The 19,763-nt window shown below is 40.5% G+C and overlaps 1 protein-coding gene and 1 pseudogene across 5 annotated transcripts in view; one reads left to right on the top strand and one right to left on the bottom strand.

The window, feature by feature from the left end:
- ADCK1 (aarF domain containing kinase 1) overlaps positions 1–19,763 on the bottom strand; it is a 216,528-nt gene that overhangs the window by 157,835 nt on the left and 38,930 nt on the right. For 3 of the 5 annotated variants that reach the window (XM_072623681.1, XM_072623682.1, XM_072623683.1), the window contains exon 2: positions 1,530–1,743. The exons of 1 other annotated variant lie outside the window; for it this stretch is intronic. In XM_072623681.1, coding sequence (XP_072479782.1) covers positions 1,530–1,700 — 171 coding nt within the window. In that variant the 5' untranslated portion in view covers positions 1,701–1,743. Of the gene's footprint in view, positions 1–1,529; positions 1,744–19,763 lie in introns of those variants that run through there. One more of the 5 variants, XM_072623686.1, reaches the window with a different exon arrangement.
- On the top strand, positions 13,935–14,794 carry LOC140513761 (small ribosomal subunit protein uS2-like; annotated as a pseudogene).

Here is a 19,763-nt window from a genome sequence, read left to right as displayed (position 1 = left end):
GTAATAGGTGCCAATGGAAGGCTACCAACTAGAGAAATGGCATTCATAACCTTTTTATATCACATATATACGCATATATATGATATAACCTTATATATCATCTAAAAACAATTTTCTAGTGAAGACTTCACTAAAAACAGCCCACTTAAAACCTTTAAATTAAAAGACACATTTGTTAAGCATTTTCTATGGATATGGTGGTGGATTAATCAATAAAAGTGATTGCCATCAAGAAGCTAACTATAGAAACAGAGAGAGAAGAAATATGTTCAAGTACCATCCAGTCTACTTCGGTCCATACCGCCCTTCCCTCTGGGGCAGTCAGAGACACAAAGTTTAGCTCTTAATTGACTACTGTGCGCCAGTTTTCTTCATCCAGTTGTCCTTGCCATGTTTTTAGCCTCAAAAATACCTGCTGACTGACTAATTCTTGAGGCACAGATTTCACCTCTGGCAGAGGTTAAGGACCTATATAAGTCACTAGAATCAAGTAAGTATGAAAAGAACTTTACAATTCATCCAGTTACCTTCCCTATTTTTGCAGGTGAGGAAACACTCCTGAAGTGCTTAAGTGATTTGAGCAAGGTAATAGGGCTAATCAGAGCCAATCTAGGGGGGGAGAGAAAATACATGTTTGCTAAGTGGAGGAATAAAAAAAGGAAAATAAGTTACCATAAGAGTAAGTTAATAAGTGTGCAACTGTTACACATACATAAAAAGAAGGCTGAACTAAAATTCAATTCAGTTCTCCTGCCTCCTAGTCCAGGGTACCCCTTTACTCCTCCTAAGTAGTTCCATCTCTGGTACTTCGGCCCTTCAGAGGCAGTTGCTTTTCATTTTATTTTGTTCTACCCTATACTTCTGTAAATCTGGGATCCCATCCACGTGGGCTACTTCTTCCATCTTTGCAGACTGCCGCCCCATCCACACCTGTCCATCCTGCATGATGGACAGTCATGGGTCATCAGGACCAAAGAATTCACCACTCCAGTTACCCAGCCTAAAGAAATCGTACAGAATGTTCTCTTGGCAGCAGGTATTGCTAAGCTGGTCGCTTCGTCCCTACGGGCCTCAGTTTCCTCTTTTGTAAAACAACGGGTATGGGGCTAATCTGAGAGTGTGCGCTGCGATACCGGGCTTGGGTGCACTGAATCCTGGGAGTCACCTCCAGGAGACTCTCTAGGAGCTCCCAGATCAATCACCTTAGGGCCGGACTTTGAAATCCCCAGTGCCCCGCTGGGACTGAAGTCCTCCAGCTCCCCAGCTGCTGAGCGGCCGGCCAAGGGGACCTGTGGAACCTCCCGGCCGCACAGGCTCAGCCTCGTGGGGGTAGTTAAAAAAAAAAGAAAAAAAAAAAAGCACGTTCCAAATTCTACGCCCGCTTTCTAGTAACCCTAATTCTGTCCAGTCCGGGGAGAGCTGGAGAAAACACCCATCTCTTCTCCTCTCCTTCCCTCTACCTTGGCTCATCCAGAGGCAACGAGGCCCAACGCCCAGCTCAACTAGCACAGCCCAGAGCGGTCACTTACCGGCTTCCCCCAACCGACCTTTCGTTTTCTATGCTGGGGAATCCAGAGGTCCTCCTCTCCAGACACTCCCCCCACTTCTCTGCGCGTACTTCGACCCACGGAGTGGCAGAGCCTGCTGGGAGATGTAGTTCTACTTGGGTCTTTAAACCTCGCTTGGAGCCCCAAGCCCATAGAGAGAAGGAGGTCTGGAAAAAGCAGTACAACCTGGATGCGACTGGATCGTTTCGTTGTGGGAGAGAAAGGGAAGCACAAAATCAGTGTATTAAGCCGTTCTTAAATACGCTTAACCTGCAAAGCTGTGATATTATCTTAAGTTGTTTATCGCTCCTAGTTCCTTAAAAAAGGGGGGGATGCCTACAACAGGTATTAAATAAGTGTTTGTTGAATGAATTGATTTAACTTAGCTTCCAACTTTGGACGACATTCAAAAGAAGAAGGGAGAATACCTCAGAAGATAGTATAAGCATGTTTTAGAGGAAGGTTTTGCAGATATTTTAAAAAATTTTTTACCCTAAAAGGAGAGAGGAACTTTGTCGAATACGATAGATTTGGGGGTGGCATTGCTATTACTAGAAACTTTTATGATATTAAAGTTATTATTTTTAAAGGGTTGTTATTTTTTTTTTTTGTCAATTGCAGCTTTACATTTCAGGTAAGATCTCAGGAAAAAGTAAGAAAACATTTGCTACTGTACTCCTGCTGGGCTGATCAATAAGAAAAGCTCTTACCCTCAAGCAGCTTGTAATCAGAACAGGGAAAGGAGGAAAATGTTAGCCACTTCTGTTTGACATGCGTCCCAAATGCATGTCATTTGTCTTTTACTCCACCGGGTTTGGGTCTTGGTGGCAGAAAGTTTTGAGTGCCAAGTGGTTAGTGGCACTGAAGACAGAGATAATGATGGTATGTAGGGATTTTTGGTCTTTCCTAATAATAATTAAAAGAGTAAATGATATTTATGTAGCATATTAGAGTACTTACATACTCATGACAACCCCACAAGGGTAGTTGCCTCAGATATCTTTCTTCCCATTTTATAGGTAAGGAAACGAGTTTAAAGAAGTTGAATGACTTGTTCTTGCCACTAGGAAATAAGAAATACAGGTAAAGGGGTATAGAAAGTTATCTGGCCCTACAGGACAAAAGAGAAGATGGAGACAAGGGCAGAGAGGGATGATAGAGAAGAGAGCAGATTGGTGATGGGGGCAATTGGAATGCTCGGTGTTTGGGGGTGGGGGGAGGGGACAAAAGGGGAGAAAATTTGGAACCCAAAATTTTGTTAAAATGAATGTTAAAAGTTTAATTAATTAATTAATTAATTTAAAAAATAGTTGAATGACTTGACCATGCTTACACTTCTAAAAGGTGTCAGAATATTTGAAGCCAAATAGCCCCCCAAATCCATCACTCTATTCACTATGGATTTCATAGTGTCAACAGGTATGCCAGGAAAATGGCAGACTACATGACAAGATGGTAGGCTGCCAATACCAAAGTATTGGTGTAATGGATCCTGGTCTATTAGACTGCTACTGAAGTTGGGAAAATCTGATTTCAGATCCTGTCTGGCATTGATTGATTTGCTATGTGACCATGAGCAAGTCACTTAAAATACCATAAATATGTATATATAATATACAAATGCATGTATATATCTAAATTTTATGTTATACTTATACTTAATATAATAATATATAATTATGTAATAGATCAACAATATAAAAATAAAGCAATCAAGTTCTTTAGTTCCAAACCAAGCCTTCAAAAATGTTCAGCTTTAAAAATAAGGTTGACAATACTGACCGTACCTACTTCACAAATTTGTTGTAAATTTTATGATAATATATGTAAAACATTTCTCAGATTTTAAAGCCTGATAGAAATGCCAGATATTGTCATTACAGCCTGCATTTCATGCAAATTGTAGCTTCTCACTTAACTGAGTTATCGATTACCACCACATCTGCTACTTTGAAGTAAGGTATGTAGTGACTGGAGTTAGGCAGAATAATGTTAAAGGAAAAATATCTATTTTCTGAATTTATGTGATAGGTTTTTGTTGTTTTTTTTGTTCAGTCATTTACAACTCTTTGTGACCCTATTTGAGGTTTTCAAAGTGGTTTTCCATTTCCTTCTCCAGCTCATTTTATAGATGGGGAAACTGAGGCAAACATGGTTAAGTAAGTTGCCCAAGGTCACATAACTAGTATGTGTCTGGAGGCCAAATTTACCCTCATGAAGATAATTCTTCCTGACTTCAGGCCTGGTGCTCTATTCACCTTGCCACCTAGCTGCCCCTATGTGACAGTTAACTGCTGCTAAAATATATTTATCATAACACAGAAATTATAAAGGTTAAAACTTAGGGTTTATTATTGTACTCAAGCATAGGTTCAAGCCTCAGAAAAAACCAGAACAATCATTGGAATTCTAAACAGGCTTCTTATGCACAAAATTACATCAGAGTGACAGAGAAAAAATTCTTTTACATATTGTAATCTTGTACATTCCTCTCACACCATAAAAGTTAAAGAAAAGGTAGATCTATAAGAGCATATTTCCTTCAACATCCTAAAAGTGGAACAAACTTAAACAGAGTCAAAATCTCATATATCCCTTAAGGAAATGAAGTTCATCAAAACAAACTCGATAGGTAAATTAAGTCAGGTTACAGATTAAACTGCATTTAAAGGGCACACAAATTGGCTAATTGAGGGGAAAGACATACAGGTCATCAAGACAACCAGGAAGATATGCAGTCATGGGAAATTCTTCCTTTAACAATTAGTTCAGGGAACTAAAATTAAATCACTTTGACTCCCTTTTGATTTCTATCTGAGGAACATCAATTTTCCCTTATTTCATGAGTCAGATTTTAATCAGGTAAGGTTAGGTAGATGAGTGAATGGACCACAAGTCTTAGAATCAGGAAGACTCCCCTTCATGAGTTCAAATCTGGCTTTAGATACTTACTAGCTGTGTGACCCTGGACAAGTCACTTAACCCTATTTACCTCAGTTTCCTCATTTGTAAAATGAGCTAGAGAAGGAAATGACAAATCACTCCAGTATTTTTACTATGAAAACCTCAGATGGGGTCATGAAGAGTTGGACATGAATGAACCACAAAAACAAGGTTAATATTAACAGAAGATAGACTTTTAGTTCGTCAAAATTTGCAGGATATATAAAACAGGGGAAGAAAATAAAAAATTCCCAATATAATAGGTAATTCTCTAAGTTCATTAAGGGAAAAATGGGATAACCTTCAGGAATTTTTAAAATATTATCTTCTATGAATGTATTTATTTTAATGCCAGAAAATTCTCCTCTCTACGGCACAGGGACATGTATTTTGTGATGTCCATTCACACATATACAGTGAGGATTTACACCAGCCTGGACACTTTCAGTTCAGTCATTTGTCAGTCTTGTCCGACTCTTCATGATCCTATTTGGGGTTTTCTTAGCAAAGATACCGCAGTGATTTCTTTCCTTCTCCAGCTCATTTTACAGATGAGCAACTGAGGCAAATGGAGTTAAATGACTGGCCTAAGGTCACACATCTCAGAAGTGTCTAAGACCAGATTTGAATCCTGGAAGATGAGTCTTCCTGACTCCAGGTCCAGCACTTTATCCACTGTGTCCCAAGCCTGGGCATACGATGAAGAGAATTAGACTTTAAAAAGAATCCCTTTTGTTGATGGAATGCTGCCCAGTACAAATGAGACAGTACAATTATACCTGTAGCTCAGCAACGGTGATTTTGTTGTACTGCTGACGATTATAACTGTAAATTTCAGCAGGAGGAGGGAAGAGGTTTAGTCTAGCCCCAGGCCAAAGTGTAAAAGACTAGAGGTTTATAGAGGTAGACCATTTGACTTGTATCAATAGCAGCAAGGTAGGTGGGCAGTGGGAATGAGCTCCTTAAACACAGAAACGCAGACAGACACAGACACAGAGAGATACACAAAGATCACCTGATGGAGGAAGCACGACAGCTGCAGGAAGAAAAAAGTGCTATGGACTTCACAAAGGCACCAACCTTCAAAGCTTCCCAGAGACCTACACTGAAAGTGAACTTCATGAGGACCTTACAAAGGAAGGGCAGCTAGGTGATACAGCAGATAAAGTGCAGGCTGGAGTCTGGAGGACCTGAGTTCAAATTTGGCCTCAAACACTTCCTAGCTATATGACCCTGGGCAAGTCACTTAATCCTGTTTGCCTCAGTTTCTTCATCTGTAAAATGAGCTGGAGAAGAAAATGGCAAACCACTCCAGTATCTTTGTCAAGAAATCCCAAAATGAGTCACAAAGGTTTGGACACAACAGCACCACTAAACAACAACAACCCACACCCCTCCCAGACTCTGTTTGTATAGGTTCAAGAATTTGCTCTGGACTTTTAGAGGGAATGTTTTACACCACCTGTTTTTTCTTTTTTTTTTTCTTAATTTTATTTTTCATTTTTAACATAGTTTATAACAGATAAAACAATTCAAACTTTTGGTCAGGTAATACTTCTTTTTAAAGCATTATATAATATGGACCACAAAAAAAATTTTTTTTTAAACATTAACCAACTGAGACACAAATATGTTGCTAACTTCACAAGCTCTTGACCTCATTGTCTCCACAGTATTCCTAAGAATTAAAGGACCCTGACTTATGGTTGACCAACTGTTTTTTCCATATCATCTTAGTAAATACCTTTGCTAAAAGGCTAATTGTTTGGTTGATTACTGATGTGAAGCAAACTGGTGCAGAGTTGTGAGTAATAATGCTAAAAGCCAAAGCCCCAGGGTTATTGCTAGAATTGCCCTCCCAGGAGGTAGTTCACCAAAGCAACTAGAAATTAAGGAAGTAATCGCAGGGGGATCCTACACATATAACTCTATGTGTAGTGAAGGTTGATTTGGAAGTTGCACTCCAGGAAACACGCATGACAATGGGCCAGATAGGTGAGACAGTAGATAGAGTAGGGGACCTGGAGTGAGGAAGATGCATCTTCCTGAGTTCAACTCTAGCCTCAAACATTTACTCCTGTGTGACCGTGGGCAAGTCACTTAATCCTGTTTGCCTCAGTTTCCTCATCCACAAAATGTGCTGGAGAACGAAATGGCAAACCACTCCATTAACTTTGCCAAAAAAATCTCAAATAGTGTTGCAAAGAGTCATACGCAGCTGAAACGACTGAACAACAACGACCAATAGGGGCCACCCCAGGAAATGTGTACCAGAGATCCCTTAACAGCTTCCAGGAACTACAGAAACATGTGTAACTTAATGAAGTAAAGTGGCCCTTTATTGGCCACTGATTGGGAAGACTAGATGACTCAGGAGATATCTGAAATTAAATTACTCATTCAACATCATCCCCTTCTCTTTCTGGCTGCAGATCCTAGCAGAACGATTCAGATCTGTCCTGGGATGATTGGAGGGAGAGTCTGGCCTTCATCCCACCCCATCCCAGAAACCTGATGACGACTCCCACACAAGTGGACCTTGGAGCCTCTGCTTCTCTTTTTCACTTTGTGTTTCCTTTCCTGAGTAAAGGTTAATGAACAGGGATCTCAAGATGGAAATGTCCAGCCTTGAAAGCAATCTTAGGAGTCTGAGAAATTGGAAATTCTAGGTTTCCTTATCAGTGATATCTGTCAACAGAAAGATACCTCTCACAAGGGGAAGAACACAGTTCCTGGTCTGGTTTGCCAGAAAACACAGACCTGGAGGGAATTGTTTGGACAATACAGAGCCAAAGTGAAATGCAAAATGCCTATTCAGCAGTTCCACAAATTAATTTGTCTTCTGTTTGTTTTCAATCTCCCAGAAGAGTATAATGGCAGTGATGCTACTAAGTCCTGTTTTAAGTCTTTCTCTCAGTGCTCCCTTGTGGGTGTTGGGTTTTTGGGGTTTTTTTAGGCATTGCTTCTGTATAGAGCAAATCAATGGCTGTCCATACCTGGTTCACGGTGACAATTAAGTACCTTCTATTCCTCACTTGGGTGGGGGGAGGGAAGATGAGGGAAGGATCTTGGATGTGAGCCAAAACTGAACTTTAAGTAATGTTTTTCTGGGGCACCATGTTGGGGATGTAACAAGCCAAAAAATGTGAGAAAAAAAATCTGACCCTTTTTTTAGGTGCTCAGGCTCCCCCAGAACCAAACCTGGTGTGTCTTTATAGGTCCAAATCTATGAGGGGCATTTATCAAAATGCCTCAAGGAAGCTAGGTGCCACAATGGTTAGAGTGCTGGGCCTAAAGTCAGGAAGACCAGAGTTCAAACCTAGCTTCAGAGACTTACTAGTTTTGTAATTCTGGGCAAGTCACATAACCTCTCTCTGTCTGCCTTAGTTTCTTCAACTATAAAATGGTAATACTAATAGCTCCTACCTCCCAGGGTTGTTGTAAAAATCAAATGAGATAATATTTGTAAAGAGCACAGAAAAAGTGCTTAATAAATGTGTTTTTTTTTTTTACCCATCCAGTCTCTTAATGAAGAGGGAAAGGATGAGGTGCCTGAATCCCTTGGGTACAGATTTGATTTTTTTGGATAGATATACAAAAGTAAAGATAAGGCAATAATATAAAATGCAAATAATAAAATTTATAATATATATGTTATAATAATTATAAAGTATAATATAAAATATTTTAAAATATATAAGGCAGATGATACTTGGCTTCCTCTAAGAGAGATTCTAACTCTTCGGGATATTCAGGAAAGATGATGGATAAGAGGTGGAGCTAGATCTGAATTTCAAAATAAGTTAGGGATTAAAAGAAATGGAGATAAGGGGATTTTGCTTCCCACGTAAATACACAGAGACCAGAGATAGATGGAATGTCATATGTGAAAAACAAGAAATCTACTTTGACTGGATTGTAGAATTATAATAATCCTCTAAAGGGAGGTTGGAGTTAGGTTGTGAAAGGCTTCAAAAATCAGACAAAGGAGTTTGTATCTGCTTTTAAGGACCATTGAGAACCACTGGAGCTTACTGAGCAAGGGAGTGACATGTGGACTTGTGCTTTAAAAATATAACTTTGGGGGGTAGCTAGGTGACTCAGTGGATAGAGTACCAACCCTGGAGTCAGGAGGACATGAGTCCCAAGCTGGCCTCAGACACTTACTAACTATGTGACCCTGGGCAAGTCACTTAACCCTGATTGCTGTGTGTGTGTGTGTGTGTGTGTGTGTGTGTGTGTGTGTGTGTGTGTGCCCACGCATCACTTTGGCAGCTGTGTGAAGGATGGATTAGAAAAGGGGAATGACTCAAGAGAGGCTATTGCAATAGGCCAGGCTAGAAGTGTTGAGTGTCAAAACTGAGGTAGTCCTGTGTGAGTTGGGGAGAAGGGGACACATGTGACAGATGTTGTGGAAGTAGAAGTGACAAGATTTGGCCCTGGATTAGATACATGGGATAAGAGAAGGTAAGAAGTAAAGAATGATTCTCTAGGTGTGAACTTGGGTGAACTGAAAAGTACCAAACTCAAAATAGCAGCAGAAGTCATAAAGGAAAATGAGAGGCTCATTTCAGATTGTGCTCAAGAAATGCTGCTCCTGTGCTTCTGAGATAGTTAAGGCCTAAGAGTGGTGTGCTACAGCTGGCTCCTACCAGCTCTCAAAGCCTATTGCCAAATTTTCAGTGTGAACATTTATACAAGTTCTTGGAATAAGTGCACAAGAAATCAGAGCTACAAACCAGGACCTGATTTATCTTTTTGGTTGATTGTCTATACCTAAGAAAGTGATAGAGAAACTATTTATAATAATGATTAAAGTCAAAAGTATGTTCTGCATCCATTTTTTTAAAAGACCTGGTTGTTAAACGTTTACCAGCACACCACAATCTAAGAGCATGATGTGGGCGTTTCAGAATATTGTCCAAAAAAAGATTAGACTCAAAGATGCCTAAAAAAGGCTTGAAAGAGACTATATACTCCAAAAATTCTCATTTTACACAAGCAGAGGCAGAGGCCCAGTGATGGGAAAGAATTTATCTTGGAATAAAATTCTGCCCCACGACACTGACTAGCTATGTGGCCGTGGGCAGACAAGTCACTTAATCTCTCTGAGCCTCAGTTTCCTCCTCTGAAAAATGGGGTTAATGATATCTTTCACATCTACTTCATAGACTTGCAAAGAGATTCAAGCAAAATAATGTATGCCAAGACTTTGAAAACTGCAAACCTCTTTATAAATGCCAGCCAGCATCATTATTGTTGCTGTTGCTGTTGTTAGTGGTATAGTGAGTTCTCTGGCTAATTCTTGTAGAACAAGACTACCTATATATCCTTCTTAGTGTTCTAGAGTTACTGCTGAAGGGTTGGAGATGTGTCTTTTTTCTAATGTTATTGGCTTGACCCCTTATTCCAATATATTGCTTCACTTAGCCTCCAAAGAATAGTATGCAGTTCTGTTTAACCGACTAACATCAGTTAGCTTTTATAGGTAATTACTTCAAAGCTATTGCAAGAACAGAAGGACAAATATTCCCCCCACCCAAACAGCTGGGGAAACACTCTCCTCCCTCCCACTTCAGTTTCTGAGAAAAGTTGGACTCACAGCCTTAACTCAGTTTCTGCATAACATTAGTTCCACCAAATTCATGTCTAGAAGCAACACAACTGCTGGGTGAATGCTTAAGGAACTCAGGTATGGCTGGGCAATGTGCCAAACGTTACTTCTGGGGTCCTCAAAACTATGGCTGGATGGAAAGCCCATCACAGATTCCATTTGTAGACTTGCTGGTGGCTCTCTACTGATCTTTTGAAACTCACAAGGTTGTACCTTCCAATTTCTTTCTCTAAAACCTGCTAGCAGGAAAAATAAACTGAATCAAAAAGCAGAGGGTCACGTATTAGTCTTGGGTGGGGTGGGCCCAAGGCCATAATGCTACCAGGAGAGAGTCAGACCAAAAAACAAACCAAAAAAAGGAAGACATTCTAGTCATGGCACTGAATGCGTTATCTGTTCTGGTTATGAAGTCAAAAGAGGCACCTCTTCACCACAGGGTAAGAAGACTATAAGTCATTACAGAATGTCTATGAATATTCCAAAGAAGCATTGCATCAGTATTCTGTACATGCTAATAAGGTCTGAGCTCATTGACCAGTCCCCATTGATTAGTATCTAAAGTTCTTACACGCAAAGATCCATGGCGGTTTTTTATAACTATAATAATGATGACAATAATGGTACTTTATGATAATGAAGCATTTTCACATATATTACCTCACTTCATCCCCACAACAATCCTGCAAGCTTCACAGCACAAGTATTATCATCCATATTTTATGGAAGAAGGATTCGAAACCAGGGAGTTGAAGGGACTTTCATGACTTCTGATTTCAAGTTTCAGTGTTCTTCTGGATCACACCTTTGTGATCCAGAAGAAAGAAACCTAGAAAAAGGCATGCCATGTGGCCATCCAGAGGGAAACAAGAAAAACCAAGGACTTGATTCATTGGATCATAGATCTAGAATTGGAAGGGACCTCAAAGGCCATTTAGTTCAAACCCACTCATTTTATCAAGGAAAAACTGAGGTCCAAGGAAGTTACATGACTTTCACACTTTATCAAAAGTAGTGAATTTCAGAGGTAGGATTTGAATGGAAGTCTGACTCCCAAGTCACTGTGCCATACGGTTCAAGATCAATAAGGAAGGCACAATGGACAGAGCACTAGCCCTGGAGTCAAGAGGACCTGAGTTCAAACAAGGCCTCAGACGTTTATTAACTGTCTCTTACCCCTGATTGTTTCCCTCAAAAAATATAAACCAAAAAAAAGCTCAATAAGGTAACCTCAAAAAGTAGAACACAATTTAGTTGAATGTAGAACCATTGTTAAATTAATTAGCTTGGGATCCCAAAGAACTTCTTGGAAATATGGGCTAAATGCAGTAGTTGTCTGGCTTAGAGAGGAAGGAAAGTATAAGGGCCATGAAGAAGGACTGTTACAAGGAGGGAGGAAGGCTTGGGCTCAATTCTCAGCAGCAATCTAAAAGACAAACAAGGCTCTTTCAGGGGATAAAGTGAAAAGCAGCAGAGGGAAAGCATGTACCTTGTGAAGCAAGAAAGGCAGTTCTGTATGCCCAAAGGGCTATAAAATTGTACATACCCTTTGATCTAGCAACACCACTAGTAGGTCTGTATCCCAAAGAGATAAAAAAAAGGGAAAAGGACTCGCACATACAAAAATATTTATAGTAGCTATTTTTGTGGTGGCAAAGAATCAGAAATTGAGGGGATGCCCATTGGTTGGGGAATGGCCAAACAAGTTATGGTAAATGAATGTAATGGAATACTATTGAGCTATAAGAAATGATGAGCTGATGGACTTCAGAAAAACCTGAAAGATTCATATGAGCGAAACGAACAGAACCAGAATGTTGTACACAGTAGCAGGAACACTGTGCAGTGAACAACTTGGATAGACTTGGCTCTTCTCAGCAATACAAAGATGTAAGACAGTTCCAAAAGACTCATGATGGAAAATGCTATCCACATCCAGAGAAAGAACTACGGAGTCTGAATGCAGAGTAAAGCAGACTATTTTCTCTCTCTCTCTTTTTTTTTCTTTCTGATGGTTTTTCCCTTTTGTTCTGATTCTTCTTTCACAACATGACTAATGTGGAAATAGGTTTAATATGATTGTGCATGTATAGCCTATATTAGATTGCATGTTGGCTTGGGGAGGGGGACAGGAAGGTAGGAGGAAATTTTAGAGCTCAAAATCTTATAAAAGTGAATGTTGAAGGACTGTGGAAGGAAGGAAGGAAGGAAGAAAGGAAGGAAGGAAGGAAGAAAGGAAGGAAGGAAGGAAGGAAGGAAGGAAGGAAGGAAGGAAGGAAGGAAGGAAGGAAGGAAGGAAGGAAGGAGTGAGGGAGGGAAGGAGGGAAGGAAGGAAGGAAGGAAGGAAGGAAGCAAGCAAGGAAGTCAGTTCTGGGCACTATGAAGAGGATAGCATAAGATTAGGTTCCTACCCCTCAGAGAGCATTTTATGAGTATTTTGTCAGGAAGTTGATTAAGTAGACAGTACTTTTTCTTAATATGATGGGAAGAACACTAGATTTAGAATCCTCAGACTTAGGTTCAAATCTCAGTTCCACCACATGCTAGTTGTGTCATTTTGGGCAAGCTACCTAATCTGTGGGCCTCAGTTTCCTTGTCTATCAAATAAAAGTACTACCTGCTCTACCTGCCTCCCAGGATTGCTGTTAGGAAAGCATTTTTGTAAATCCAAATGAGCTATATAAATGTGGATACTTTTATCATGTTTATTAACAAATTTTATTATTATTATAATAATTCATTTATTTATTATTTTTGATATTTTGTACTTTGCAGTTGAAGAGAAATGAAGAGAGAGGGAAAAAAAGTCTTGAAGCTCTTCCTAATGAACTGACATCACAGATAATTATTTATTTAACTGACTCTGTGGATGTTACGTAGTTCTTCACAGGATCCGTGGTTTCTAGGATTTGTGGAATGGAAAGCTAAAGGGATTTTGTCAGTTTAAGGGTGGGAAGGAGGTTGGCTGACTAGGAAAGCTTTTCCCAACCAGAGAATGGAATGTCCTGGAAAAACCAAACTCTCATCCTGCCCTGGTTGCCCTATGTTCAGGCAAATTTTCTAATCTTCCTTGGGAATCAGTTGTATTATCTGCTAAATGGGTTAGAGAATACTGATTTCCCTTGTGAGAAAGCTTTAAGAATTCATTCTTAAAGGTAATTGTAGAGTTCTGTGAAGGCAAAAAGACTCAATGAATTTTTAAGACCAACTTTTGAACTAGTGTTGCAAATAATTTCCATTCAATCCAGCAAACATTTAGTAAAAAGGCAGCTAGTACTGAACTTAGAGTCAGAAAGACCTCAGTTCAAAGCCTGCCTCAGATACTCACAAGGTGACCCTAGGCATGTGCCTCAGTTTCCTTGGCTGTAGAGTGGTGAAAATAACAGCATCTACCTCCCAGGGTTGTTATGAGGATTGATTGAGATAATATTTGTAAAGTATTTTGCAAACTTTAAAGTGCTATATAAATTCTACTTATTATAAATACCTACTATGTGCCAGGGTAACTAGGTGGTAATTAGGTGAATAGAGCACTGAGTTTGGAATCAGGAAAACTCATTTTCATGAGTTCAAATCTAGCCTCAGACACTTGATAACTCTGTGATCCTGTGCAAGTTACTTAGCTCTGTTTACTTCAGTTCCTCATCTATAAAATGAGCTAGAGAAAGACGTAACAAACCACTATAGTATATTTACGAAGAAAACCTCAAATGGGATCACAAAGAGTCAGACATGATTAAAATGACTCAACAACCTTTCCACGCTGCCTCGAAGAGGGTACCATATGGCCTTGTTCTTAGTTTCCATCGTAACTTTAAAGGGAAAATTTCACGATGTCCAGAGCCCTAGATGTCTTGCAGATGAAGGAGGAGGATGTCCTCAAATTCCTCGCTGCAGGAACCCATTTGGGTGGCACCAATTTGGACTTCCAGATGGAACAATACATCTACAAAAGAAAGAGTGATGGCATCTAGATCATAAACTTGAAGAGAACTTGGGAAAAGCTTCTGCTGGCAGCTCCTGCCATTGCTGCCATTGAAAATCCAGCTGATGTTAGTGTCATCTCATCCAAGAACACTGGTCAGTGGGCTGTTCTGAAATTTGCTGCTGCCACTGGTGCTACACCTATTGCTGGACATTTCACATCAGGCACCTTCACTAACCTGATCCAGGCAGCTTTCAGGGAGCCCTGCCTCTTGGTGGTCACTGATCCTCGGGCAGATCATCAGTCTCTGACTGAAGCATCATGTTAATCTTCCAACCACTGCACTGTGCAACACAGACTCCTCACTGCGCTATATGGACCATTCCATGTAACAACAAGGGAGCTCACTCAATGAGTCTGATGTGGTGAAGTCCTGCGTATGCGTGGTCCTATCTCCTGGGAACACTCATGGGAGGTTATGCCGGATCTTTACTTCTACAGGGCTCCAGAGGATATTGAAAAGGAAGAGCAGGTTGCAGCTGAGAAGGCAGTGACAAAGGAGGAGTTTCAGGGTGAATGAACTGTACTTGCCCCAGAGTTCACTGTCACTCAGCCCAAAGTGGCTGATTGGTCTGAGGAAGTACAGGTGCCTTCTGGGCCCTTTCAGCAGTTTTCTACTGAAGACTGGAGTGCTCAGTCGGCTACTGAGACTGGTCTGAGGCTCCTGCTGCTCAGGCCACAGAGTGTATAGGAACTATCACAGAGTGATCTTAAGTTTTACCCCAGATGCTCTAATAATGTTGGAAAAAATGCTGATGGAAAATAAACATTGGTTTCTTACAAAAAAAAAGAAATGACTCAACAATAACTATGTGCCAGGCACAATGTTAGGCACCAAGGATATAAAGAGAATGTCTGACCACAGAGTTGACTTTTTCTTCAATGAGTGTAGGGATTGAGAGGACTGAGAGGGATTGAGAGGAAATGACAGAAGAGGTACCATAAATGTTGAAAATGCTAGACTCTGCCCTCAGATATTATTAGAGACATCCTTTGAAACCAAAAATTTACTGCATCCTCCAAATGGTTTCACTCATTGGAAAGTTGGCTCTTCTGTTACTGATCTTGAAGTTTCTCCTACTTTCCTATTCCTCCTTACCTACACCATGAATAGTAAAAGGATTGGTTCCTTCCATTCCCTTATCCAAACAGATTTTATGAGGCAAGCTGATCTACCAGCCCTCCCATTTAGTGAAGAAACTAACATCACTTCCAAAATAATAGGTCCCTAAAACTTTGTGATTATCTAGTAATACAGAAGACAGCAGGTAAAAGGTGGAGATGGTGGATGGGAGGGCAGTGGCAGTGTTGTTTGTCTGATGGGGTGCTTATGATGCCTGGTGATGCCTCTTTTTCAGTTCTTTAGTGGAACTGCTAGAAGCTGAAATGCTGATAGACCAAGAAAAGAAAAAGAAAAAAGAAAAAAAAAACAGAACAACCCACAAGAAAGCAGCCTTTTGTCCAACAACAATGCCCAAACACAACTGCGGCGAGCAATTATGAAACAATAGCTAAAAGCTTTCTATAATTAGAGCCAGAAACCATCAAGAGTGATCAGGGCTTCTTTGTCTGCGCTGACCCTCTAGACCCAGGAAAGGTCATGTGAGATGGATGCTGTGGGTCTTGGTGTCTTTTCTAGTTTGTCTTAGGGAATTAAATTTCAGATCATCCTTCAGTTGCCAAGAAAGGGTGACAGCAGGGATAGAGAGAACCCCCTCAATAGACTAGGGAGGAGATTAGAAATGTGAATAATGCCAAACACCAGCCCGATTCTGAGGAAGAAAAAGGACAGAAAGCCAGCTCTGCTGGCTGCAGACCCTTTGGCCCTGGAATGGGGATGAGGGAATAGTGGTTAGCTTCTTTGATGGGAGGGGTAAGCACCAAGCTTTAGTTTGCCTTCTCCCACTCCTACAGTTATCCCATATTATCTTTTTTCCTTTTGTTAAAATCTCTAAGTATTAAAAGAACCATAGCATAATTGGAATGAAGAAAGCAATGGCCAGCCTGTAAGCCTTCCTGAGAAAATAAAGCCCAGTGCTCTAAACTGTAATCCTAACAGAGAAAATAACTAGAGAAATAAACCAAATCACATGAAAATGAATTAGCTTATTTTCAAGGACCCCTGCCTTTTGTACTACCAACAGCCAAAACTGGCTTTATACAATTAGGTAGTAAGATTATATATAATATTTGTACATATATTATATATCTTACAATTATAAACACAGTCTTGGCCTGAAGGGATTGGGCACTATGCCCTTGCCCTTTGCACTAAGAAGTCCTCAGGGCTTGACCCATGCTTTCAGACTGGGTTTGGGCCTGATAAAGTAAGGGTCAGACTCCTTTTCCTGCACTCTGATTTGTTATGCCCCTCTTCTGGTGTTCTGGGGAAAATTTATTTAAACCTTTGCTCATCTCGGGTCTTTCCAATGTGAGGAGTAGAAAAGTAATCCATGGACAATCGGAGTCAGGTATGGAACAATTGTCTTCTACATAAGAAAAATGCTTACCACACTGAAGAGTTACAAATGCACATAGAAAGACGTTTTGGGAAGATTGAGATTTGAACATGAGAACATGAAACAATTTGTCAGACTACTGAATAGTTATTACATTTCACCTAGGCTCTGTACTGTCTGAGCAGTTCCCTTCAGATCAACGGCTTCTGGTAAACCAAGCCTAGAATTACACTCCTTTCCCTATCAATAGTACCTTACTGTATCACCAAGGCAATATTCACAGCACTGGTGGTGACTGAATATGCCAACATAGTTCTCAATCGCAAAGTATAACAGACACTCCATACAGAAGGCAGAAGAAAAACATATATTCAGAAGCCAGAAAGCCAAATCCTTCATAGTAGCCAAGAAGTCAATACGCATTAGCATTGCAGGGAACAGAGCCATTCCCAAGCCTCCCCCTCCCATCCCTACCTACTTGCTGGGGCTTTCCCACAAACAAACACTAGTAGTAGTGCCTAGTAGTCTGCTTGCCTGTGTCATTCTCTCTCTCTGCCCTAACTGCTCTCACGCACTCCCTCTCAGTTCTGTTCCACTCTTCCGGTTCCACCCATTCAGCAAGCTCCTCCCACCACATGTGACTTAGGCTTTCATGTGATTTAAGCAGGTCACGTGGGCCTATGAATGAATGGTAAAGATCTTCCCATTTAAATTACTATTACACTTACCTAATAGAAAAACTCCTCAGTTACAGAATTTGAGAGTTTGAAGGCACCTTAGCAGGCACATGATCTAACCCATATTTGAAAAGAATTCCCATGATAACATATGCAACAAATGGTCATCCAATTTCTGCTTAAAGACCTCCAAGAAAGAAACCAACCATCTCCCAAGGCAGTCCATTCCACTTTTGGATAATTCTATTCATTAGGAAGTTTTTCCTAATATCTAGCCTAAATTTTTCTCCTTGTAACTTCTACCTATCGCTCTTATTTATGCTCTCTGAGGCACCCCCCCCCAAAAAAAACCCAAACAAATCTAACCCCTCCTCCTCAAGTATTTGTCTTTCAAATACTGGAAGCCAACTACCATGTCTCTGCGGAGTCTTTTTTTTTCTCCAGGATAAATATCCCTTAGTCCTTCAACCCCCTATTGCTAGTTAACTCTGAAGACACAGGATAGATATGCCTGCTGAACTCGTAAGATTGCCTTCAGGGATGGACATATCCATCTTAGGATGGTTGTTTGGCTTCCTATACTGAAGAAAGAACAGAGAGAGATGAGGCAGCCCCAAACTGAAACTCAGAACTGAAACTAGGCAAGACGTTTGCTTGAGTGGAAAGGCAAGCCCTCCACCCACTTTTCGTGGGAGCACAACATATCACATGTGAAGTGCTAAAAGAAGAGACCCAGGAGGGGAGATGCTCCTTAAAAGGTCCACTTAGTCATTGTTATCCCCAAAGTACCTGAGTCCTTTAGAGTTACACATGACTAGCTAATAGCAGCTGGGTATCCTCACTATCCTCAAAGTACTCAAACACCAAAGTAGTACACATGGTTGTCCAGGATCAGTCAGGGAACCTTTGCACAGGTCCTTTACATATATACGTGTGTACGTTTGTCTTTGTTTAATATCTTGGTTTAAATAATTTGGGGCAGTTAGGGTTGGTGCAGTAGATAAAGCACTGGGTCTGAAGTCAGGAAGACCTAAGTTCAAATCTGGCCTTAGATGACAAAGAGTAGGAAAGGATTAAAAACAACCTAAACACCAACAAAAATAAATAATATAATTATAGTTTTATAAAATAAAACCAAACCAAAACATTATAATTCACGACTGAATCCGAAGAGCAATCATTAATGTCAAAGGGACAGAGGAGGATGGAAGTGATGAGGGCTGGAAGTGGAGTGTGAGACCTCCACAAAGTCTAGGGTTGCATCTGGAGAAGAATTCATGAACTCAAGCATTGTTGAAGTCAAGGTAAAGATTTTTTGCGCTTTTCAGCCGGCAAGAGTTCTTAGGGAACCTGCAACCTTAAAGGGGTACAGGGAAAGTTTATTAGGATATTCTATAGTATCCTTTGTGCCAAATATGCTCACTAGGTGTTTTAGGGTGGGATTAGGGAGTGGTTAGGGAGGGTGGTCAGTTCTTAAAGGAACATGCACTTTTGATATCTACTGCGCAGGTATTTAACCCAAAATTCATCGGGAAATAGCCCAAGGAGGGGTTACTTGGAGGTGTGGTTTTAGGCCTGAAATGTCACTAAGTCAACCAAGGGTCAGGGCTGACCAGGAAAAATCAGGCTTCTCTCGTCAATGTCTTGTTAGATAAGATTAGGATAAGGGAGCATAGGTATGTCTAAGTCTAGGATACATGTGATTGGTCAGTGAGTCGTTATGACCCAGTGCACAGCCTGTTAAGCCAATACACAACTGGTTAAGTCTAATGAGTTCTATAGGAGCAGGAAGTGAGACAACAGTTGTTGCTAGGGCAGCCTGTGACCTTGGGCTGGGGAGAAAGTGCTAGAGAGAAATGTGATTTTTAAAGAGAAATGTGATCTTTTGAAATTGGGGCCCAAGTACGTGCACCCAAGCACCCCATCAGAAAGATTTAGCCAATAGAGTGCTTGGGCCTATGAGGTTTAATTTATTTTATCAGTGAGTTGGGTAAAGGCATAGATAACTTCCTTAACAAACTTACAGGTGACATAAATCTGAGAGAGAGAGATAGCACATTGGATGACAGAGTCAGAAAATATTTTAATAAGCTACAATCTGGGCTGCTAAAACTAGTTAATATGAAATGTAATAGAAATAAATAAAAAGCTTTACACTTGCATCTTCCCAAGCATTAGATGGGAAAAGCATGATCAGTGTTCAGTTTATGTGAAAAGGATGCAAGTGTGGGGAACCTGCAGCCTCAAGGCCTTGTCTGCCTTCTAGGTCCTTGGGTGTGGCCTTTTAACTGAGTCAAAAGTCAAGTTTTACAGAACAAATCCTTTTATTAAGGGGATTTGTTCTGTGAAATTTGGATTCAAAGGGCCGTACTTGAGGCTGCTGGCTCCCAATCCCTGAAAGAGTTTTGTTGCATTCAAAGTTAATATAAGGAAACAATTAAGTATATCCTCCTTAAGTGGGGCAGGCCCACTCTCTCCTCCCCTACCTCAATCCCTTTAAAATCCCAATCAAACTTTAAAAGCAAGCACTGCAAAGCGTTT

The sequence above is a fragment of the Notamacropus eugenii genome, chromosome 7 (assembly GCF_028372415.1).
Source record: "Notamacropus eugenii isolate mMacEug1 chromosome 7, mMacEug1.pri_v2, whole genome shotgun sequence".
Taxonomy (NCBI): Eukaryota; Metazoa; Chordata; class Mammalia; order Diprotodontia; family Macropodidae; genus Notamacropus; species Notamacropus eugenii.
This window is presented reverse-complemented; position numbering and strand designations above follow the sequence as displayed.